Genomic DNA, 25,324 nt, shown 5'->3' on the forward strand with positions numbered 1-25,324 from the left:
GCGTTTACTGTCAGATGAAAGGTTCTGTGGCTTCTCAGCCTAATATCATGTCAAGTATTGGCTGATTTAATAAAACTAAAGCTGTTAATCTGAAGGAAATTTAGTACTACTCCAAGGTAGTGAGAAGCTTCCCTGCTAGCTCTTAGTTGCCTGTTGTGGAACACAGGGGTTCAAATATGATTTTGCTTTTAAAATAACACATTGGTTTAAAAAAAACCCAAAACACCACCACAAACCAAAAAACCACCTCAATGCAGCATATTAATCTTAGGGATAAACTATGAAATACTTATTTCAAATTGTTTAATTTTCTAAACTTACTTTTGAGATAAGATGATGATGTACTTGACTCTAAACTTTTGTATATTCCTGTATACCTCTGCAGACTTGTATATCAAATATATGTTCTGTATGCATACATGACTGATGTAATGGCATAACTTGTTTTGAGAGTTAAATTTTAAACTCAGTCACACAGTGAATCACAATACTGAAATAATACGCTGGCATGTTTTTGGGCATCAGTACTGCCTAGGGTTGTAGGACTTCTTCCTTCTACTCTCAAGATGCAATATGAAAGTTGAGATACCTGGTAATCAAATGGTGTTTCCAGTCGTTTTAGGCACAACTGAGTTGAAAATGGTCTTGGCTTCTGTTGTTAGAAGTCTGTATTCAGTCTCTTAATGAGATATTGTGTCCTCCTTCGCAGATGTAAAATGCCACATTTAGTATTCCTTGCCACCCCTCCCCAGTGTCAAATCTCTTAACCTTGCAAACTGTGACTGAAGAGTTAAGCATGACGAGCGTGCCCAGTGACATCCTAGTGCTGGAATGAGTTCTTTCCTGACTGCCTGCCAGGTACTTACTATTGCCTCCTCTACCGCTGATGAAGATCTAGATAGAAATAGTAAAGACTCACCAAGTTGATGTCTATACAAAGGGCCAGTCTAATTAACTAACCAGTCAAGGTTATTCAAGGTGTCGTAGTATGCAGGCTTAGTTGGAGGAGCCAAGAGTTTTCAAAAAAAAATATGAACATCAGATCTTTGTATGAGCTTTCCACAAGCTGCTTATTAGTGCTTGATAGGTCACTTTAAATCAGTTTAATGTATGTGTTATTCTTGCAGATAATAGGCGAGCTTTCGAATACTCATGAAAATACATTTTATGAACTTTCAAAGTATCCTTGTTGACACAGTGTCTAGTAACTACATTTTGCGGGGCTTCGATTTTGAAGCAGCTTTGATGAGCTGTACATGCAAGAACACTGCAGCAACTGCCTTGCCCTGTGTGAATGCAAATAGGGATCAACTATTTAAGTCGCATCAGAATGTAACGGTATGTGGTATGCTAAATCTGAAATACACATGTTGAGACAAATCCTAAAAGACCAATAACTGTTTTAAACAACTGCAGATTCTTTAGCTCTGGGAGCCAAGTTCCAAAACTAAAGACTTTGCCATTTTGAAGGAAATAATATTTTTAAAAGTGGTGGGCTTAAATGATTGCTCGCTTTCAACATTTTCTGTCATAACATTGTTTTAAGGTGGGTTAACAAATTACTCTAGCTTGGAGGAATAAAAATTAGGTACAACTTCTAAGTTAAAAGACTGTATTGCCCTTAGTGAGTATGTAATCTTGTTCTTTGAGGACACTTAAGGCAGAATTCTTGTTTTCATTAGGAAAAAAATAGAGCATTGACATTTCTATTGCTGTGCCATCCATAAGGATTTCATCATTTAACTTTTTTTGTGAATTAGCAAATAAATGAAAACAAGTATTTTTTCAAAGATGCTGATCACTTGCATGTCATGATTATGTAGTTACTCAGTATTCTGTACCTTTGAAAATTAGATTAATCTTTTAAAACACTAAACTGCAAAATTAAGGTACATGCTGGAATGAGTTAATCACTCTGGTTCTGCAAAGCAAAATTGTTAGTCTTTAACTTCTTGCAGTGTCAGGAAGCCCATATATTCAGTGGAATTACTTAAGAGAACATAAAAAAGAACTGTTTGTAGCACATAAAATTGAACACATAGTGGTCTTTTTACAACTGGAGTCTGATAGGACGGTGCGGTATGTCTATCCTAATGCATATGAGTACTGCATGTGTTTTTATTTGAACCTGTGCATAAATAGTGATCTCAAACTTCAGAATGAAATAATTTTCAATGTTTGGTGTTAGTGACTGATTTTATTACGCAGCAGCAAGGATGTCAGAATGAGTGTTTCTACTGCAATGCTGTTTGCTTTTGTGTAAGGCAAGTGTTGTCTGAGCCTTTATAGAACTGTAAAGTACAGTTCAAATGTGAAAAAATGTCAGCTTGTTATAAATGCCAGCAAATGGTGCTGATTATTTTACCTTTGACAAAGTGGAAAATTTAAAGGTTGGTGTGTCCCATTTTATTAATATAATAAAATTTTACGGTGTTGTTCTGGGCTTAGATATATGTTCTTTAGTGTTTATTATCCCTCAGTTACTGTAAAAATTTTTGATTCGAAGTCTGGCATCATTGTTCAGAATACTAATTCAGGAAATTAATTAACATATGAAAGCAAATGCACATCCATTTGTCTCCATTTCTTTCCTTACGCTAACCAAAACAAAGTTGGTGTTTTCTTGTAATGTGCAGGAGTGATGGAACGCAGAGACCATGTTTTTTATCATTTAACACTAGTTTATAGCTTCCACAGACTTGTCCTAATAATGAAGCTATGAAGGATATGACAAGAATGGTGATATTAAATTTCTCTAGACAAACAGTAAATTTTTCCATTCTGATGTCAAGAATGTAGAGCATCTGGAATCTGCAGTGTGAGTGGTTCAGTACGGGAACACTTTCATCAATTGCTTAGCCATTTATTCTCCTCCTAGGAACAAGCAGTCTTCTATAGAATATAACACTACAAAGGAAGCAATTTTCTAGAACTGGAAAAATTCTTTATGTCCTGTTGTTTCTGATTTAAAACCTTTCCACTGCTGCTTAGTCTTAAATCTTATTGCATGTGCAAATTTAGCGTACACATTTTTGAATTACAATTGCCATTATTATACACTCTTCTTCAGATCAAATAAAACTGGATTGTATTAATTAAGCTTAGGAAAAGCTGAAGATACTCTGAAGACAGGAACTGCTTAAGTATGTTGAAAGAACAAACTGAAATTTGTCTATGTCTATTACCTTTTTAAGCAGGGACAGTAAGTTTTCAAACATAGCTGGATTTTCCCTTGAAATTATTTCCTTAGTCCAGGCTGGCAGAATGCTGCAAGCCTTATTCTGCAGCCATTTTATCTTCCTTGCTCCTGCAACAAGCCCAAAATCTTCAGAGTAGTTTCTCTATCCATGACAAGCTGTTGTAAATTTTAGTTTTAGTATGTGTATTTAGATTACCTACATGCATAAAGTTCATATGGACTATTTCTCTAGGCAAGGTTATCTAGTCATTGGTTTTTAATTCCCTGTGTCACTTCTCTTGGCTGAACTAAATTTTGTGAAAAGTGTATTGTATGTCCAGTATTAATTTATTACTTTTAAATTTCTTTATTCTTGAATCAGGTGAGCAGATTTAATAGGCTATATAAGCACCTTCAAACTTTCACTCTTGTAAGAGTTTTATAGTATACGTATGTACACTCCCTTTATTCATATTTCCATGCTATAGGCTTTTACTTAGTTCATGTAAGTGTTAGATATTGTACCTATTTATATAACATGAATATAAATAGCAGCATACTAGTATCTAAAACTAGGAGCTCCCTTGTTTATCTGGCATGACTGCTATTACTGCCACTGGATTATGTGACCTTGTTTAATCTAGAAAGGGCCCTTCCCTCCTCTGTTTCAATGATTTGGGAATGTCCAGGGATAATTACATTGTGATCTGGGTTGTTTCCCCCACCCCCCAAGTCATAGGACTGACCGGACCTATTTCCCCTCTTGTAATTGCAAAATAGTCTTGCATCTCAATGTTTAAGCTCATTGTTAATTTCTTTTATGCATGCTCAGGTCTTCTGGGACCTTTGAATGAATGATCTGCTTTTAAAAATCAAAATAAATGAGTTTTTCTTGTGTAGGTCATGTTTACTTTACTGAATTTTGACACCTGAAGTATTTTGATACTAGAGAATCCCAGTGGGCATATGATTCCTTTTAAATATAAAAGGTGGCTAATTTAGGAAAGCTAGACTAAAAAAAATTACAAGAAACTGAGTAGAATAGCAACAGTGTATAAAAAAAAAAGCCTTTTTTTTTTTTTAAGAGTCTACAGTGTTGCCAACACCAGGCATTAAAAAAAACAGGAATTTTTTTTTTTGCCTTTCATAATTTTTAAACACAAATTCAAGATACTTTTTTAAAACCTTTTGTTTGTGTGTTTATTTAAATTGTGGGCATCTTTCAAAAAATGTGTGCAAAATAGGTTTTTTTAATAGGAGCTCCATGCATGTCATATGACTCAAGGAGGTGGGACTTTAAGAGAAACATCAATTTGGAGACCAAGAGCACAACCGAGGCCTGGCAGCCACATGCTTACAATGGTAGCATTCAGCTCTGAAGTGCTGAGATACATCTCATTCCATGGCTTATGCAATGAACTTGCATTTTTAATTTACAAAGCAGTTCATCTGAATACAGGGGGTATACCTTATGACCTTTTTGAAAGGTAATTTTTGTTTTTAGAAGTGATCAGAAGTGTTCAGTATAGCATCACTTCAGTCTTTGTAATTGCTACTGAAAAGATTTTAAAAAAATATCTGGTTTCAACAGCCTGGTAGTACTAAAACCAGTGAGAAACTTGCATTTATTTCAGTGGCCTTTGGATCTGGCTTGCAGAATCACCTGAGATGCTAGTTAGAAGTTTTGTAAGAGGTTTGAGGTTGGGCTGAAGCAGTCTTTGCTGTTAAATTCGGTTTACTTCTCTTGCTGCATGGCAGCATCTCTGTACAGTGACCCCTTACAGGGCTGCAGAGGTTTGGGCTACCGCCCTTCAGGTGTTGGAAAGATGGATGTGACAAGTTATCTGGTAATTTAAATTAGGTCAATGTGTAGTTGCCAGGGTAGTGGTTTCAACTTCATTACCAGTTTACGGTAACTTGACACATTATTTCGTCCCTATTATTATTTTATTTTAAAAGCACTTTTTTAAAATCCCATTTGCTGGTAAAGTCATATGCCAGCCACAATTTTCACTGTTTCTTCACACCGCAATGAATAAGAACAACACGCTTTGTGTAACTGAGTGACAAATAAAATGCGACATTTTAGTTGGGGGGGGGGGGGGTGTAGAAGAACCACAATACTGTTTTTCTTCATATACAAAAATGTGAACACCTATCTGAAAATGTTGGATTCCATGGTACTGGGCACCACAGGAGGAAAAAAAGAAAATGAGACGGTCTGTAAAGGTAAACCTTGACAGGTGCTAGCATTCTTTTGCCTTCTGTTGCCCTTACCTTCTGTTTGGAAGGAGGCTATAGCTGAGTCAGATGATCTGGAATTACGCAATTTTAACTTTGGACGTATGCTACAGCTTTGTCTTCTGTTCTTCCCAGCTAAATACTGAGTCCTCCTTCTGACTGATTTTCATTTGTCTCCCTGATTGAGGTTTTTTTATTCATGGCTACATAGTTCTCAGTTTCAAGAGGAGCCTGAAGAGTGGGACTGTGGTGTTCTCCAGCACGTTGCATGGCGCAGTCTTTGGGTTCTGCTGCTGCGGAGAAGGGCAGGATTCTGATTTCCTTCTGGCTGAAAGCTATAAACACTGGACTGTAGAGCCAAAGCAGTGCAGCACTACAAGCATAGCCATGGGATTGGGCAAAACCAGTCAGCACTTGGCGAATTTTCTCCCACTTCCCCAGGAGAGTTGCATAGATTGGGTGCATTACTGTTGAAGCTATCAGTAGTGCAACTAGGGACATGGACGCCTGTTTCCCTAGAAGGGGCAATCAGGACTATACGAACAAGTGACGCCCACAGAAACTTTTGAGCTGGATATGGAAACCTTAATGTATGTAAGCACCTGCAGGGTTAGTCAGTCCTGGAGTGCTGGCAGGTGGGGTTTTATTCTGGGAGTTCTGTGCATAAAACCTAAGTCTCATTATAGGCAGATTCAGTCTCACCCTGTGTCACTTCTGTAATAGTTAATCCATCAGGAAACATGAACTTTAATTTTATTTTCACTGGGCTTTTAATTATCAAAGCTTTGAGGAGCAAGTTACAAGGATAGAATAGTTTTATAGTTGATTATATGTGAAATTTAAGCAGATCTGATGGATCAAGGAAAAGAAAGCTTACTCTGGTTTATATCTTTTATTTGAAGGGAGTGGCTGAAGTTAGTATTTTCTTTCTTCTGAATGGCACACATGGATTGTTCCTAAGCAGTTATGCCACAGTGTAAGCTTACATTGAACTTTCTATTCCATTTTCTAACAACCTTTAGGTTATTCTGAAGTAAATGTATTTGCAGTAACAGAAGTGGCTATGTGCAGAAATATAAGTCTGATCGTAAAGAATTTTTTTAATTTTCTAAATGAAAATGTTTTTGAAGTATAAGTTGCCTGATAAAAATAACCATTTTTGCCAAGTGCTGAAGTTCTAATAGTCCAGAAAGTTGGAGCCAAGAGTCCCATTCAAACCTCTGTTCTCTGGATGTCAGCTTAATCATTGACTGTGTCTCACTCAGCGTTCTTTTTCTGTCCATGCAGAATTGTAGTGGTTTGAGTTGTATCCTCTTTTTGCAGTATTTCTGAAGCATAAACAAGAGCAGATTTAAATAAAAGCAAGATTCTGAGAGAAATGAATGTCAACCACCAAAAACGCTTGGACCACAAAAAGAATGTATCTGGAACGAACTTTTTTTTCCAGAGTATTTTACTGAAAGGCAGTAAAAAGACAAAAATGTTAAATAACTGGGTCCTGAAGGTGCTGTATGTAATTTTGAAAGGGATATATAGTGCCTGGAAAGGTTGTGAAATCATGTTTACTAATAAATATTCTAAATCATAAGTTTTAGGGAGATAATAGGCATAATAACGATAGGTAACCTATAACTTACAACAATGTTCTTTACCAGTAGAATATCTTGTAAATCTGTCCTTGTGATGAACAGCAGCACTTACTCAGACTAAAAATAATAGCAGGACCGTGTATCTTGGATCCCAGGAGACTATTGGTGTTTTTGTAGACGGCAGACAGGAGAAAAAGGCATTTTGTCCTTTTTACCCCAAGTAATCCCACTGGAAAATTAAACATGTGCTATGAATTGATATCAACTCATGCCAGGTTACCTCCCTAAAGAGGGCTGCTGCAAACACTGTTGCTACATTTCTTGGACAGCAGTTTGATGGCCTGTGTGCATGATGGATATTTTATGCTGTATGCTACTGTGGAACAGTGTGCTACTGTCTGCCCCTTGGAGACTGCTGGTGAGGTGTGCCACAAATAACTGGGAACAGCAGTTGCTTTAACCCTACGGAGGATCTCAAATACCTGCAAATTAAAAATGTTACTGAAATATTGCTGCGTGCGTGTGTGTCTGGGAAAACTGTTGGGTTTGTTTTTTAAGGTTTAATCCTGCAAAACAGAGCAGTTCCTTTTGTCTTGCTGTGGATTCCTACTGAACACGGGATAAAAAAAAATATTAAGCAATATATTAGCAAGAAATATTTAGAGAAACCACGAACCTTTTTTTAATGGACCACCCTATCCAGTTTCTGTTCTTTTAAGGAAGTTTTTCCTATTCATGACTCATTTCACTCTTTGGCTAACATAAAGGGAAATGGAATAACGATTAAGCAAAGGAATGTATGTTTTTTTCTGGTTTTGTCCATTTTTCAAAACCTTTATGAATTTTCTGCATAACCTTGTGTAAATATATATGGATGTAGAAGCTTGACAACTCTGACAAGGTAAAAAGTACACTGCTAATACTTGCTTCTTAGTAATTTTTTAAAAATGTTACTTTTGGTTCTACAAGTTAATGTTATGCTGGATACTCCAGACTCCCTATTCAGTGAAAATGACATGCTCCAGGCAGCCAATTACACAGAACTGTTAAGTGAAATTAATGAGATCACCCCCAGATTACACTTTGTGTTTTATTTTCATTTTATAGGTCTGTACGAGCTGCTGGCTGCATTGCCAGCCCAGCTGCAGCCACATGTGGACAGCCAGGAAGACCTGACCTTCCTCTGGGATATGTTTGGTGAAAAAAGCCTTCATTCACTGGTGAAGGTAAACCACATTTAAGTCAGATTCTCTTTGAGAAGAGCATATGGAAAAATGTTTTGAGCGCCATCTAGTAAACCAGTGATCAAACTGTTGCTCAGCGAAAACAAAACAGCCTTGTTTTAACTCTGTTTCTGTCAGGGGTGGAAGTTGTTAAATAAGATTCTACCAAAAATACATAGATGATTTCATTTAAGAGTGATGTTTTGGCAGTGTAATGCTAATGCAGCAAACATATGTTGTTTGCCCTTGTTTAGAAAAAAAGAGTACGAAATAGTAGCAGGAAATCTGAGACTTCTTTATGGTCAACATTCAAGACCTGGAGTTTAGCTTAAATAAATAAATGTTCACAGCAAAAATTAGAAGGAATATATTTTCTGAGGTCAAGTATGGCAACAGTTCAGTAGCCACATTAATTTAAAATAATTTCCTTTAACAAAGTCAACTGAAATTCTAGTAAGCTGTTTCTTTTATTGGCTTGCCTCCATTTAAAATTGTGTTTTGCACATAAATATGTTGGACTAAAGTGCGACCTAAAATAAGTTTGGAAGAATACTTGAGTAAATTGTCCTGCTATGAAAATGATCAGCAACAAGAAATCAAAGAATGCCATGGGAGTATGCAGAGCTACCCCAATAATGTTAAAATTGCTTATAGCAGAAAAATGGGACCAATCAGCTGGTTAGAAATGTTCCACTCCTACGAAATGGTAAGTGTGTCTTCAGTCTCCAGTACGGAGCAAATTCAAGCTGGAAGGAAATTCTGAGGTCCCAAATGAGTTGGTAGGTGGTAGTAACCTGTGCCGTGAATATCTCCGGACTCACACATAATTGAGCAGAATTTGTTATCCTTGTCAGTCATTGATGTAGAAGAAGCTTAAAATTTGGATTATTTCAATGTAGGTTTTAAGAGTCACCTTTTTCCATTTCTTTCAGCTATCTTATTCCAGAAAAAGATGTAATAATGTTGATACATGGCCAAAATTATTTTCAAATTGGCTGAGAATTTACATATAAAATAAACACAGGTACTCTCTGGTAGTTGATACACAAAAGCAACAAACAGAGGAGTGCTTGGCAATACTCGCTTGCCTGAAGAATTTCATCAAAGTTTCTGAAATGCGGTGATTTCCAGACTCTGTACTGCTTTGCTGCAGCTGTCTGTTCAGGTGGCTCAAAAGATCACTGAAAGGGGAACTGGTTTTGTTTCTAATATAGGCTGACAGTGCTGTGCATCAAAGCAAAATATTAGGTCAGTAGCTAAATCAGTTTTCTCTGTGGATTTGGAATTGAAGAGGGCTGGCTTGAAAATGAGTGTCGATCTGCAAAACATTGCAATTTCAACATTTACTCTGATTTTGTATTGAGGCAAAAGCTAAACTTTTTCCAACTTGTTCACTTGCTCCCTTTTGCCCCTTCCCCCAAAAGAAGACAAAGATAGCACAACAGCAACTAGTTTACTCGCCTTGAGTATACTCTCAGTTTGGAAAAGTTGGCTCTCCTGGTTGCATGCCCTAGTTACCATGTTGTTTGCTATTGCAGGGTGGATTGGTCCTTCTGATTTTAACAAAAAAGAATTCATGAAAAAGCTTTCTTGAGGGAGATAGAAAGTTTGGGGGATCAGTGAATGGTCACTTTATTGCAGTAACAACAAGAAGGCATTGAAGTATTCCAACCATCTTTATTATTTACCTTGTTGGTTTTAGGTTCAAGTACTAAATGTACGTGTAACTCTGACGCTGTGAATGGTTCTTTTAATGTCCTGTTAAGTTTCACACTATCTTAAAATACACTTAATTCTTGAAACTGCATCTTTAGTGTTCACTAGTTGCACTTCTTTAATATGCCATACTAATTTCATTCAAAAGACAAAGTTTTTTAATTATAAGAATTGAGACTTAAGAGTATCTGGTTTGACCCAAAGCATATCACAGGCTATTGAACCTCACCTTTTGGTTGCTGTGAATTTCAGTTATAGAAAGTAGGGCATGCAGAGCTTTCAAAAGGTTATCTAGTTCATATCCCTGCCCCAAGATGGGCTTAACTGTATCTGAAACTCATGGTATTTGTTTGACCTTTAACACATTTTTAGAAGGATTATTCAGTATCCTATCAAGTTTCAGAGAAGGCAGTCCATAGCCTTTTTGGAAGAGAGCTGTAAGAGCAGAAGAATGAACCCCATCTGCCATAGTTTTTCCCTGTTACAAGGCTTCAGAAGTGCCAAATCTTTCTTTCTGGGTTCTGGTGTCTTATTTGAAAGACTGTTTTTCCTAGCAATAACTTCTTAAAGTCAACTGTACTTGCAAAGACAAATGTTTTTAATTCCTCAGGCAGAGAATGATGACAGATATTTTGTAATAAAAAAAAAAAAAAAAGCACTAGCTTAGAGCCAAGGATGTTGTGATCCTGGTATGTGTCGGTTTTGGAAGAAAACGAGCATGGGTGTACTACTAATTAGGCACTACTATTTCTTTATTTCAGATAGACACACTGCTTAAAAAACATTTCTACACTGATTTTCTTACCTTACTGTTGAATAATTTCAAATATTAGAAAAGAGCTTTTTTTCTAAGTTGTAAAATGGATAAAATGCTCCAAATTACATGAAAGGTTTAAGCATAAAATTAATTCTCTACTTTTTCTACAGATGTTCTAAGTATTTATCATAGTGTTTTCTGTATCTTTGTAGACTGTGGTATATTGTTTGCTATTCTGGCTCTCTTAATATTGAAAAGAAAGAAAAAAAGAAAAAAAAAAAATCCCCAAACCTTGTCTTGGAGTTCTCTTCATTCAATATTGTTGGACAGAAATCTCTTTGTGAACTTGGATCAGCCTGAGCTGTTCTAAGAAGTCAGAAATGGAAAAGTTGTATTAGATCATCCAGTCCATTCCCCTGCAAATGCTGGATTGTTCCCTACGGTACATTCCTATTGTAGTAAGTAAAACCAGCAAAAACTGATGCAACTGTTCTTGTTGTCCTTTTTCTCAATAAAGGAATCTGTTGATTAGGTTTTAGTTTGTGAAGTATAGAGAAGAGGGAACCCACAACTATTGTTGACAGTTTGGAAGAGAAAACTGGCTCTGGATAGTGAATGTTTAAAATTTGTCTCTGCTTCCCTCAATTTGTTACTTCCTTGTCTTATTAGACGACTCTCTTAAGTTCTACCAAAAATCTTCAGCCATCTCATTACTTTTTATATAGCAGAGATCCCAGTAATTCTGTAGAGATTTATAGGAAAGAAACATGAAGAGATGATCCTTCAGGGTAATTATGAGCACTAACGTAGCTGAAACCTGAAATAGTACACATGTGCTCTGCTTGAATTTTTTTTAGAGGAACAGAAGGGATAAATAAAGGTCTGTTCTAACTACTCTTTTCGCTTATTTTTAGAGGAGCTGCAAGAATTTCCGTGTGTGTGTGCTTGCTGTTAACGCACCGGACACATGTTTTACTGTTTGTCTGTTTAGCTCCAGGATGAAGCTTCTACTTGCACTGCCACCGTAAACGTTTCTGGTTGTGGATGTAATGCTCAAGAATTGAGTAGGCTTATCTGTTGGGCTGCTACTGAAGTGTTTCTTAACCAATTGCATTTTACTGATTGGTTTGGGCCAGCTCAGAGCATGTACACTTCTTTAGCCAGTACTATACTTTGCATTATGAAAAAGAAGCCACAGCAAGTGGTGTTGCAGTTCCATTGACAGGGAAGAGTTTGTACATCCAAAAAGCAGTATGTGGCACTGGAAAAGAAAATAACTACTACAAAAGTAAGGAAGATTTGGTAAATCTAGTCTGATTTTTTTGTAACTGCATAGTATTTTGGTAGCTGGCCCTGCCAGACCTTAGTTTGTCCTGGTTTTCTGTTAGTTTCAACTGAGTATGACTTGGCTTGAAGTTATGAGAAATTATTTCGTATGTACTAATGTTTGTCCATGTTGATAGCTAACAACTTTTTATAAGTAATCTAATCTCTAAAAATAAAACAGCTGAGTGTATCCTGGTGTAATTTCTTTGGCATGTAAATCGATTCATATGATTACATAGCCCAAATTTTACAATCGTTGTGGTGTACTGGAAATTTTCAGTGTGAAGTCTCAGATTTTTCAATATGTAAATGTAGGTGCTTTCAGCCTACTGTGGTTCCTTTGTTGGTAATGAGAAAAATAAAGATAGCATTTAAAAAAAATGAGCTGACTAGAGCAAAGCGGAAGGGATTGATTTGACACATGTTTACAGTGATAAAATCAATGATCTGCAGATGATGTGCTAAACCTTCAGTCTGGACTGGTACAAGCCTAGTTCGTAGGCAAGTCTATATACACTCTTTTAGTTTTTACCCAGTGCTTTACACACAAACTCCATGAAAAAAGCTGTTAATCTGTAGGATGAACGATTTTGCATCTACAGTACAGAATCAGAGCATCTCAATTTCATGGCTTGTTTTATGTTAGAGGATAGACTAACTCCTAACTGTCCAGCCTTTCACCTGGGAAGAGCTATGCAGATTCTTTTGGCACTCGTGGAAAGGTCGTATGGTGCAGCTTCCCCTACCCTGTGGTGTGTCAGACATTCTGCAGCCAACATCCAGGTGCGTGCTGCACAGATCGTGTGCATTCACCTCCTGCGTTGTGCATCTGAATGGTCAATTCTCCTGCCTGGCAGTGTGCTTGAGCATCCCCACATTTCGATCTTCTTCCCAAAAGAACGTAGAGAAAATGGACTTCAGATTATATGAGTTGTTCTGATGAGTTGTGTGTGACAACTAATTGTTCTGAACTCATTGTTCTGAATGTTTGATGGGGATGACCCATAGATGGGGAGGGAATGATATCTGTGTGTGTGTCAAAGGACCAGGGGGTTGGTGGTGGCTGAGGAGGATGTATTAGATAGCGTAAGACCTGAGCATGACACAAATGATATGGAATGAAGGTTGGAGATTGTGCTGAGATGGAGTTGGCTTTCTTCATGGCGGCCCGATGATGTTAATGTTGGCTGCTTCCACACTTCAAGTTGAAGCTGATAGTGAAATATTTTTTGCTGAACATACAAGAGTTATTTACTTTCTCATTACTTTGTTCTTCGTGTACACTTTCCCTAGAACTAATATTTATACAATCTTCATAATTTATTGTTGGAACTGTCTGTTTCTGCAGGTCACAAGAACTCTTTTTCTGTTAGCCGTTATGTTATATAGAAGATGGAGAGAGCAGGCTGTGTTTGTGAGGGGATTTTGATGGCTAGTATGTTTGCACCTGTTCAGAGAATGGTGAGAGGGTTTCTGATTTCAGGGCAGACAAAACCAGCTACCTCAGAAGAAGCTCAGAGGAGCTGTGTTACCCAAGAGCAGCAAGCCTGGAAAATGCACTGGAAGAGAAAATGTGGGTCAGTAAGTGGTACTGGGGATTGGTAGACCATAGGTGGCACCTAACCTCAAACAGAGTGAGTGGGTTGTGGTTTCAGGGGAAAGTGTTGTAGAGTTGGAGGCATATGGACCACCTCAGAGTGGATGGAATTACTGAAACTGATAGCTCATTCACTAAAAAGTTGCTTTGATACTTGGAAGTCCTTAAGGTTCTTTACTGCTGGGTTCTCAACCATATTTATTTTAAAAAAGCTGTGCCTCCCCCGTAAATGGAATAGGCCGCAGTTCTGTAAATTCATGTGGAGGTCTGAAGTGCTGTTTGCTTTGCAGATGGAAAAAAATGAAGGAAAAGGCAGTGTGAGTAAGCATTTACCACCTGGCCATCTGGAGGAGGAGGTGTGAGTGTGGTGTTTGGCAGCTGGTAACAATTCATGGCCAGTGAAAAATAATTGTTCTTCATGCTCTACAGGAGAAGGCAAGGTTGCTTCTTATGTTATAGTTTACATCTTTCAGTCAAAGAAAGCATGCAAAACCTACTGACGGCAAGAGTAAAGTGATCACTCTTGTAATGCAGACTGTCCAAACAATGCACAGATGTGGTCCGTTGTGCCGGTTTGAAAACTTTTACTATTTCTGGCAAGGGGCGAAGGAATTTACTATAGTTGAATTCATTAATATTGAGGTACTAGATAATAGGTGGTAGTTATTTGTCATTCTTTAAATCCAGATCATCATAGATCTTGGAATTCTTAATTTTTGTGAGGATGTCCTTGTTGAAAGAGGTGCATGGTGCAGTCTTGCCTCAAATCCTTTTGGCAAAACACGATACGCAATGTTTTCAGCCCTAGAGAACTATGTAGCAGTAAGGTATATGTGGACAGTGCTAGGATACCGAATCTGCAAAGAAATACGAAAGCTGCGTGGAGAAAATTTAAGGCTTTTCTTTTTCTCATTGTCTGGAGAGGAAGCTTCATCTCCAGTTAATTCTTGAAGCTTCCTGCTTGAGTTGTGTGTACAGAATATATATGGAGGAGAGCTAGAATTTCAGTACTCTTCTCATCCAAAGTATTTGTAGGTAATGGTCTAATTCATATACTGAAATATAAACTTGCCACATGCTTTCTCCTTACCCAAGGATGAAATTTATTAAAAAAATAATACTCTGTAAGAAAGCCTCTTGATGACTGACGATAGTTTGCATTCATATTTGGAGTAATTACCACTGAAGCAATGAGTCGTTTTGCTTCCATCAAAATTATTGCATTCAAAAAAAGTGTAGTGCAAGGTGTTACTCCTTATGAAATGCCACATAAATTTAAACTGTTACTTTTGAAGCCAAAGTGATTTTTTTTGAGACTTGCTCAATAGCCAGCAACTGAAATCTACAAGTAAAGAGATCGCTCTTAGCTGGAGGCTGTCAGCTGCCTTTAAACTTAATTTCCATGGGAACAGTGATCAGATTAATCAAAATAAGGTAATTGAAGTTTTATAGAAAATAGTGCAGGATCTTTACTTTATTCAGGCTGATACTATTTCCATGGAAAAGGTAACTAGCAACCAGGCATTGAGCAAACACTTTGCTTCTCTTGTTGAGATTGAGGGGGTTTCTGGTTGATGTGTGTGTGTTGAACCCTTTGACTTGTTTGTGCTCTTATTGTATAAAAATGAAGTACATCACGTAATAATTGGGCAAAAATAAGCAAAATAAAACTAGATTGCTGTTTGAAATCATAGGTCAACGCCCCAACTTTCTACATACTATAACATGAAACAGGTTTACTGTTTCTTCTCTGAGTAAAGACAAAGTTGTTTTGCCATGTGCGTTCACACATACATACCCGTGCTTATCTGTGCCTTTAATAAAGTGAAAAAACGTACCTCCAGTTTATTGAAAAATTGGTCAGGCATAGCTTTGGATGGTGTAACCATGTCAAGTTAGTGCCAAATAGATGGGTTAGTGCAGTTGTGGTGAAATATGGATCCTATGTGATGGTTCAACTAAAAGTATTTGTAGCTAGTAGATCATTTACTAGGAAACAGACAGCTAGTGGACATAAATAATCATTTTGTCCTGAAGTCTACTGAATGGTATTTCTTTCATATGTTTTTGTTTTGTACTTTTTGGTAGAAGTTTAACTGGATATCTAGTGTTAACTTCTTTGTCAGAAGTTTGGTCTCTCCAGCATCTTGCAGTTTCTACATCAGAGTTGCTAATGTGTTTAGTAACTTTTCATCTAGATTTTTATAAGGAAGTCCTGTTCTTGTCATCAACTCCTCCTTTCATCCCACTTTGTTAAAAATAATAATAATAAAACAATTCAAAGATCAGTTTCCAAAGTATCAATTAAATTGTCTTGTTGACAGTTTAGTCTCATAAAAGCTGTAGAATTTGGGTTGATATCAGAAGTCTCTACAGGTATGATGTACCAACAAACTTTTGAAATGAAAAATAAAGCAGATAAGCTTATTAAATCAGAGGTGTGAAGTCTTGGTCTATGACTATAACTTGAAACTTGTGAATAAATCAGTGCTTTGGAATGTGAAAAAACTTTGCTTTAGGTTAAAATCCAGACAGAGGCATTTTTTTGGATGAGTGGTAATTGATTTAAAGTTTCTGCTGGGAAACCTCCAAAGAGTAGCAGAAATCCAGCCAAAATGTACTGGACATAAAAGAAGTAAATCAATCAGTCTAAGACAAATAGTTTGTAATTTCATTGTTACCAAGGGGGCAATATACCAGCTTGGTGACAAAACTGGTGCAGCAGTTCGAAGAGAAGTTTTAGAACCCAAATCTATGCTCATACCCAGATTTTTCTTGTCTTACGAAGCTTGTAGAGTATTTATTTAAACAAAGTGATACATTTTTTTGTCTATGATACTGAGGCCAATCAAAGGTCTTGTAAGCTGCTCAGTAATAGTAGTCTGATAAATTCAAGACATCCAAGGATAATGTAATTTTAAACTGTTTTTCTACAGTGTTCTTTTCCCTTGGACTAGAAGTTCTGTGGCAGAACATGTGAGGGAGTGTTTAAAACCAATTTTTTTGTTACTGTCTTGGACTATTTTCCTTTTAAGAACAGAAGGTCATAACTACACAAACAAGCCTCTGCAATTCAAAAACATTGTAAGAGTTAAGAAGGGTGGGATCTGATAGTTATAAAATCTTCCGGAAGCATGGAAACTGATACAATAAGATTTAATAAAAATCTTGAAAATAAGATTTGGTAAAAATGCCTGCCTCTGTTTCCTACCAGCAGGTTTTTTTACTGCTTACATTAACTTTCCTTCTTTTTTTGGAAATCTTGGTTGTATCCATTCTCCAGCTAATCCTTGTGAAGTTAATTTGTAGTGTTCAGTAATATGTGTAATATTACATACATCCTATCTTTTCTGCTTTGTGTGAAATACAGGCATACATGCACAGTTTTTACTCATCTTTTTCTGTTCCCCATCACTTTACTTTCTTCTGTGCCACGTTAAGCACTTTTGGTTTTTTAAGAACTTTTTTAAGTCATCTCTATTATAACTCTTTTTTTCCTTTTTAAAGCATGGAAAGTAGAGAGCAACATAGTGTGCTCCATCTGCACTATTCCTTTAGGCTTACAGATAGCACTGTTTGTATAGCAGTGTTCTGTTAACCACAGGTTGTTTCTCTAATAGCCGTTTCTGTGTATCTTTGTAGAATCCAGTGCTCACTTTGTAGGTGTGATGTCGTCAGTGGAAGTTCACTTCAAACATAAGTTACATTAAGTTGAGAGCTGCAGCATGTAAATGCTTAACATACTGGTGCTATCCACGTGGTGCACAATTGCTGCAGAGTAGCCAATAAGGTGCTGAAGAAATAAGATTTAAAAACATGCAAAGCACAAGTTTTACTTGTCTGTGCAAATCAAGGATGAGTCATTTACAACGGGCAATTGCCATAACTTGACTATGCCTTCAGTGTAATAGCAAAACCTAAGCATACAGATTCACTTTGACGTAGCATCTTCAGTATGGTGACACAGCCCGTTTCCGTGCTACAGAGAGAAGGGTTTCATGCTTTCTTGCTCCAGCCAAACCACTCTAAGGTACCTATGGTATAAAAATCTTTCCTATTCCTGTCGTGACAGTTTTAAAAACATTGAATTGTCTGAAGTTGGAGCTGTCTTGGATTTGTTTTCAAAAAACACCGGTGCCTCAGTGGGCCATTTAGAGTTGCACATGCATACATTACAGTCATGTAATGACTCCGTTTTTCTTACTAAGACTCAGTTTGCCCCTCAGTGTGTCCACCCATGTCTTCAGGCTTCTTCTATTTCTCATCAACTAAATAAGGATTGGATTCATTCCTGGTCTCTTAGGGAAATTAAGACAGTAAGTGGATAAAGATGAAATATTTGTATGCTATGTTAATGTTGCCATATAAATTCCTAGGGAAAACATCACTCTCACCTAGTTTGCATGTATTTGCAAAGTTACGCTATTTCATTACATGCAAACTAGATGAGATATTTAATCTTTTGTACTCTATCAGTGCTGGAGTTTGAAGGTGTTATGAGAGTTGCCAAGTATAGCTGACCCCAGGACACGAGGACTCCTCTGTTTCGGCTGCAGAAGCCCAGCCTGGTGCACTGAGAGATGGATGTGGCCGCTGCTGTTCCCACTTGCAGGTCCAGCCGGTAGCGAGGCTGACTGCCTGTGCCGCTAACCCAGCTGGCCGGAAAGGCTGCCTGAGGCAGAGCAGTGCCTTTGCCCATCTAAGCACTCATATAAACAAAAAAGCAGACAGGCTGGTCCCGTTTCTCCTCTCCAGCTGACCAGGGCTGAAGTTCACCGCTGAAAACACACACACCTTTGCTCTCTAGATTTCTAAGCAGAACCACGTTTACAGATTCCTTAAATACCGGCATGGGCTCTAAGTCCAACTAAATAGCCATGCTTGGACCCTAGGCCCTTTACCCAGCCACTAGTTAAGATCTTGAGTCCTTCCAGATATGGGTCTCCTCTTACTTGCTGGCTACTCAGGCTTAAAGATTGCTGGCAAAGTACACACATGATTAAGTTCATTAGGCAAATACAGATACACCCTGCTCTCATCAGTTTCTGGACTTGGATCTCACACACACAGACATACACCCACCAATATTATTGATGCAAAGGAATAAAATAGTAATCCATTTTGAATTCTGAATTCCATTTCTTATTTTAATGCATTATCTGTACTTTCACTCACTGTACTAGGTCCATCAGTACGTCCCTCTTGATGCATCTGCTGGTGAGCAAGGACACATTTTTGCTTCAGAACTGTTTTTGTTTCAGAGAATGATATGCCAAGTAGGCAGTTCGTGTTCTCCCCTTCGGTTTGAGGTTGTTTTTCCATTGATTTCCATCCTGCTGCCTTTGTCCTTCACCCTGTTTTATAGACTTCTGACATGAAGTCATTTCTCCCAAGAGGAGGAGATTTTGAGCCTTGGAGCCACTGACTCCTTTCTGCCCCAGTGGCTCAGGTACAGAGTGACCCTTCATGAAGAACATATTTACCGAGTGGTGGGTATGGTGTGAGGTAAACAGTCTTATTTTGTCCATTGGAAAGTAAATCTGTATTGTATCCCTATCTCTTCCTAACTTTTCTTGTAGGCTTTTGCTAGAAATCACAACCTGTGCAAGGTAAATGCCAGTGGTGTCGATTATTCACAAACATGACTACCTCAATTATACTGACATTTAAGAGTTAAAAAAATGCAAATGTGCCAGCTATAAATGCTAGTGATTATGTATGGGATAGCTTCAGTACTGCTTTACATTTAGTATGGATATCATCTTCATAAAGTATCTTGTATTTTAATGTGCTTTACAGATCAGGTTTCATGGAAAAGAGCAGTTTTTGTTGAGATTTAGTGACTAAATAATCCAGTAACGACACTACAGACATGCACGGCTTTAATCAGGATAAAACCATAAATCAGGGTGCAATTTTGAATTTCCACATTTCAAACATTCTAGGGAAAAAGTAACCCATGATTGTAATCATGTTAATAGGCATCTGAAAGACTAAGCTGGTCATGTTGAAGTTTGGTATGTCATTAAAGGCTAACTACAAATCATACCATAGCGCATGCCAAGCAACAAAATATTTGTAGCTGTGTGCCCATGCCCTTTCATCTTGAAACATCCACTTCCTACTAATTTCTAACTAATTCTAACTAATAATCTGACCAGGTTTTATTATTGTCTTCTCCCAAAGAGGAAGCAGGATTTTTCTCTTGTTGCATATCAGGTAACCACTGAATAAGACCTATGGTTTGATCATATCTTCTGTCCTGCTTCTGCTCTGTCTCTGTGTTTTCTGAGTATGTATATTGGTCTTCTAAGTTATTAGAACTGGATTATTTTCTATTTATTTTTCTACTGCTAAATGAATTTTTAATGTATGAGACACCTTTAATTCCCTTTGTGTTATGTGCATTTACTCTCCTTTTATTATTCCTAGTAACACTTTCCTAACCATTCTTTCACAGCTTCTCTGTGGTAATATCGTGCAGGTTTTTACTTATTTCAGCTTTTCCACTGATTTCCCAAACCTTTAAGAATGTAGGTAAGAGTTACCTCTCATACGCTGAGGTTGATCATCCGAAGATGGATAGAGTTAGAGACTACTGCAGTGTATTTCAGTTGAGCTGGGGAGCTCAACTGAGTTAAGCTAGATCAATATTTGTAATTTCTTGTTCTATCAAGTGTAAATTGACAATTTTTGCATGATATAAAAGGAAATGTGTTGCCTTTTGGTTTTGTTAGTGTTATAACTCATCTATGGCATAAAAATGTAAAAAAAAATTCCCTGGTTAATGATACTTCTTCCTGATGTTATTTAAATTTTTGCTGATTTCATATTCAAATGCAGTGTAAATCAGGCTAGGTCATGCTGGCTAATACTTTGGTTCCATCCTACTTGAAAAGAGGGGCCTGGGACTGGAGGGCGGTTCATCCTGTTTGGAAACTCTCAGGAAATACCTTGGCATTCCAGTGCTTGATACTTTACTATCGCTGGTCTATATTTTCATAGATCCTTATTTCTTGAAGAATAAAATTGCTAAACTTATCTCTGTGTTCTTTTTTATAATAGTAGGAGTGCCAATACAGCTCCCTTATCTTTGTTACTGTCGTCTCCTCTGTCATTAGGTAATTTCTGCTGGTTTTTACCAGCTTTCCAAAATTTAAAGAGATGGTATGTCTGTGATTTTGTACACCTGTACAAATACATTTGTGTTACTCCTTCCAATATAAAAAGAAATGAATATGTTTGCTTTGATTTGAAGCTTCCTGTAAAATGGGTTTGCATGTTTGGATGATTTAGTGCAAAAGCCTTGAGTGCAGTGGTCTGAAAAGGTACGGGGAAATGGCAGTAAATCTCTCCTAAATTACTGCAATTTTTTTTCCAATATTTTGTCATTATTTTTCATACCTCTCTTTATCCTACAGTACACATTCCACTTCAGTGTCGGTGTTTCTCCATCCTCTGCAGAGAAGGTTGAGAATTAGTTGTATCCATTAACACTACTGTAATTATCTGGTTGTACTGATTTGGGACATTTTACTCCTAACACCTCTCTCTATCCTTTTAAATAAAATTAAGATGCTGTCTTTATCTTTTTTTTTTAAAAATTAAAATTCTTACTATAAATCTTGTTTGTTGGTATTAATTTATTAGGATCTCTTTGTTTTAGTTTCCATTTAGTTTAAGTTGTAGCCCGGCACCTGGCTGTACTGTGCAGGCCTCAGCATCTTCTGTTCTTATGTTCTGTGACTCCTGAAGTACTCACTACAAGTCTTCCACTGCTGGTTTTTATTGATCTTAATTTTTCCCCCGATCTACATATTTTCTCCACATTTTTCTATTTTTCTTAATTTTCACCTGCTTTTATCATTATTCCCAGAAAAAAAATAAAACTGACTTTCACCTAGTGCCAAGTGTAGTAGGGAAGAACAGAAGATCATCCTTGACTAACCACCATAAAGTGCTTTTTAATTTTGCTATCTATTTTTTAAGATACGACAACTTTATATTTTCATATTAACTTTAGGTCTGGGATTTCACCAGAGATGTGCCTGTCCCTCATTGTCTAAGTTCCACTTGATTTGTTGTGATCTCTTTGGAAAGTTGTGCTACCTGTCAATCACCATTTTTAGAAACAAGTCCTCTGAGGCATTCTTTGCTTTCATGACCATGGCTTCATTAAAGAGCATTTAAGCAAATGCTTGATTTCACACTTGCAACTTGTCCTAATACTCTTAAGCATGTACTTAATTTTTTAATTGTTTTCTGGTTTGTTTTGCTTTGTTTTTCAACCTGGACTATAAGCAGGCAGAGGGAGAAGGGAACAGTAATGTTTTTAGCTCATTTGCCGGTTACACTCATGTCCTGCTGCTTTTTATTTGTGAGTCTTTCTTGCATACGGTTGATGCATGGGGGGGGTCTACTACTGTTAGTTTTTGCATTTGAAATTCTTCAGCATTATTTATTTGCACGACTTAAGTCCCTACAGTTTTTAATGTAAAACTGACTAAAAGCCCATTTCTAGATTTCATATACGAGAATGGCGTAAGTGAGCATGGTTAGTTCTTAGGATCTGTTTTTAGTGTAGGTGACCTCTTTTAAATTAATTACTTTGAAAATTTCAAAAGTATTTAATCTGTCATTTTATTAGCATTTTGGGTTCTGATCCAGCATTTGTGGCACTTTGATCTGGATTTAGCAAAAGTTGTGTTTACAGCAGAATTCTGCTCTGATGATGGAGGCCTTAAATAAAAGGCCTTTTTTATTGTTTTCATACTTCAGAGTAGCTTCTTTTAGAGTGGCAGATTTTTCTTGAGGTGCATGATAGGGGAACAGAAAAGTAAAAGTAGAAAATAGTAATTAAATTGTAATTGTGTTTTGCATGTGTATGAATGCCTAAAAGGTGGGGGTTTTTTTTCTTGTTATCAATAAATTTTCCCGTGTATGTATGTGCAGCTTTCAGTGTCCGTATTCTTAAAATGTAGTTTATAGTGGAATAACATAATGTTATGAATTAAAATGAGAGAGTTTGGGGTTGGTTTGGGTTTTTTTTCACATCTGAATTGTATTGATTACTTGACCTGTGCTGTATAACATGCGCACAGGATGTAGAAAAACCTGAACGTATTTCTCATATCACATACATTGTACTGACCCCACTAGATGGTGCTAATTGATAAATGTATGCCTGCGTGTGTGTGTGTATATATATGTAATTTTAACTCAAAGTATAGATGTCCCTGTCTGTGATTAAAGTTTGGGTTTTGAGTGGGTTAATTCTGTATCATTGAGCTGTACAGAAATGATCTCTTAATATTACTAGGAACTCAGGGAACCTGAATTGAATTGGATCTTGGACTAACTTGCATTGAGCAGAGACTGTAAGGATGGTGTTTACTGTACTAAGAAGGAATAAACCAAATTCTTCATGATTTAAATTTAGCAGGCTCTGCCTGAATAATGAAAGTGAAAAAGCACAAGTCGATGCCAAGGTTTCTCAGTCTGTATGCAGCAAATCCTAGGTTTTTGTCTATTTCCTTTAATTAATGTTTAATTGGCATTTCTGTAAAATATTAGTTATGCAGAGAATGGAGTTTGGTCAAAAAAAAAAAAATTGGTCTGACAGCCAGAAGAGCAGTTTAGCTTTCATTCATGTTAGAAGTCTGTTTACTTGCTGAGCAGGATTAAGAAAGTTCTTTCCTTTGGATTTATATTGTTAATGGAACAGTAGAAATCACTTACTTTTGGAAAAATGTCTGGAAATTAAGTTCTGTATAATGATGTAAAACTAAAGACCTCGATTCAAATTTGTGATGAGTGTTTAAAAACAGTAGTATCAGGAGAAATGAAGATTACAAAGTAAATTGTTTACAAGTAAAATGTATGGGTGGGCAAATGAGTACCTTTTAATGTTTATGTAAATTTTTGTGTTTTCTGAAGGAATGGACAAGGCATTTATTGAGAGAAATATTAAATCTAGGCACATACATGTTTTCTTTCTAGTATCTAAAAGAAATTTTGAACTTAGGCTTCAGGGAAGTCTATTTGCAGTGAATTTGAGACTACCTGCTCTTCTTGTGCAGTGCTTCTTTCCCTTCTTAAGAGGGGAATCTCTTAAGAGAGATTTCCAAAGACAACTCTCATCTCTCAGTTCTGTCTCACTTCAAAGCTGCTTCTTCAGCTGTACTTGTTTAACAAAGCAGGACTGTACAGTTGTTCATTTAAAACATGTCCTGATAGCGTCTTTATTTGGAAAAGTGTTCTTTTAATTTAATTTAATTTTTTTTAAAAAGTGCTATCTCCATATTCTTAGCAAGTTGCCTCTTCAGTCTTGTAATTCAGACTCTGGGAATAATTTAACATGAATGGATATTAGTATTGGCACAGAAAGTACTGTAAATTTATGTTCTAATTCACTTTATGGCTCGCTCTTTGCTGATCAACATACCAGCATAAAGCAGTGGGAAATAACAGAATATTGTTTGGGTTTTTTTGTTGTTTTTTTTTTTTTTTTTTAAATTGCTGAATTAGACAATCAAATTTAATTGCAAGTCATGAAATGTTCAGGATTACAGTTTTCCTAGATGTGTCTCAGCAATAAGATGACAGTTGTTGCTGGTATATTTTGTGCTTAGGACTTCAGATAACGATAGCTTACAAAACCCAATCAGTCAGCTCTTGACATGATCTTTGTTCTTTACATCTAGCTGCATCCGGTCTGTTTCCTTCCTTTTTCAGTTCATGTTTAGTAGTATAATTATTTTATCTCTTTTAGATAATTTTTTTCTTTGAAATATTCAAGTCTGATATTCAAGAGCAGTGACGATTATGTTTTTCTGTAGTACAGAAAGCTAACTTTTGTAAGAAAAGATCCTCCTCTCAAATTCATTAAGATCTTTAAATTTAAAGTACCAAACCCCAAATGGAGAAACACTTTTGTTATACAAAACAGTAACATTATACTTGCGCTATTTAAAAAAGGGTTGTCATAAAGCTAAAGAAACTTTTACATTTCTTAAAACCTGACTTAAAGAAGTTTTTAATTTTTGATGGCTTAGCTCAATTCTTTGGATTGTTTGTTACACATAATAATAATAATTCAAATTAGTTAGGCATACATTTTGCAAGTGTTTTTTGTATTACTTACACACAGAGTCAGGTGATAGCTAAAAAGGAAGTATAAACAGTATAAGTGGGAAAAAATGGAAGAGATCCTTAAAGAGAGAAAGAAAAAACAAGTTTATTGTTGGAATGTGGGATTGAAATACTGTAGACACTTTTTTTTTTTTTTCTGATCAATCTAAGTTCATTAGTGTCTTAAATAAGCTTTTCCTCAAGGTTTGTATTTAGAACCATTGTAAAAACATCAGCTGTTTGATTGTTGCAGTAAGGATTATTTCCATCTGTATTTAATTACAACTGTGCAACTTCACTGAGTGCTGTTTCTCAAAACTGAAGGGCTTCAGTGGGAGTTGCAATTCCTTTCTTACTTACATGAAGTATTCTTAAGTAAAAGTGTATTTTAAAAGTTACTTAGAAAGACATGTTGTTTATATGACAATTATATCAGGAAAATATTGCAATTGGTTATAGGTATCTCACTATCAGTAGTTGGAAGACCAAAAAATTTAAGGTTACAATAATTTTTTTTCTGATTAGAAGTCATTTTAGTAGTATTGGTTTGAAAATTAAGTACATTTT

The 25,324-nt window shown here is 36.6% G+C and overlaps 1 protein-coding gene across 1 annotated transcript in view; it reads left to right on the top strand.

Annotated features, from left to right (window-relative positions):
* Nucleotides 1-25,324, top strand: part of MPP7 (MAGUK p55 scaffold protein 7) — a 151,094-nt gene that overhangs the window by 48,311 nt on the left and 77,459 nt on the right. The window contains exon 2 of the mRNA XM_075728125.1: nt 8,116-8,234. Within this exon, the coding sequence (XP_075584240.1) occupies nt 8,116-8,234 (119 nt within the window). The remainder of the gene's footprint in view (nt 1-8,115; nt 8,235-25,324) is intronic.

This window comes from Pelecanus crispus, chromosome 2 (assembly GCF_030463565.1).
Source record: "Pelecanus crispus isolate bPelCri1 chromosome 2, bPelCri1.pri, whole genome shotgun sequence".
NCBI lineage: Eukaryota > Metazoa > Chordata > Aves > Pelecaniformes > Pelecanidae > Pelecanus > Pelecanus crispus.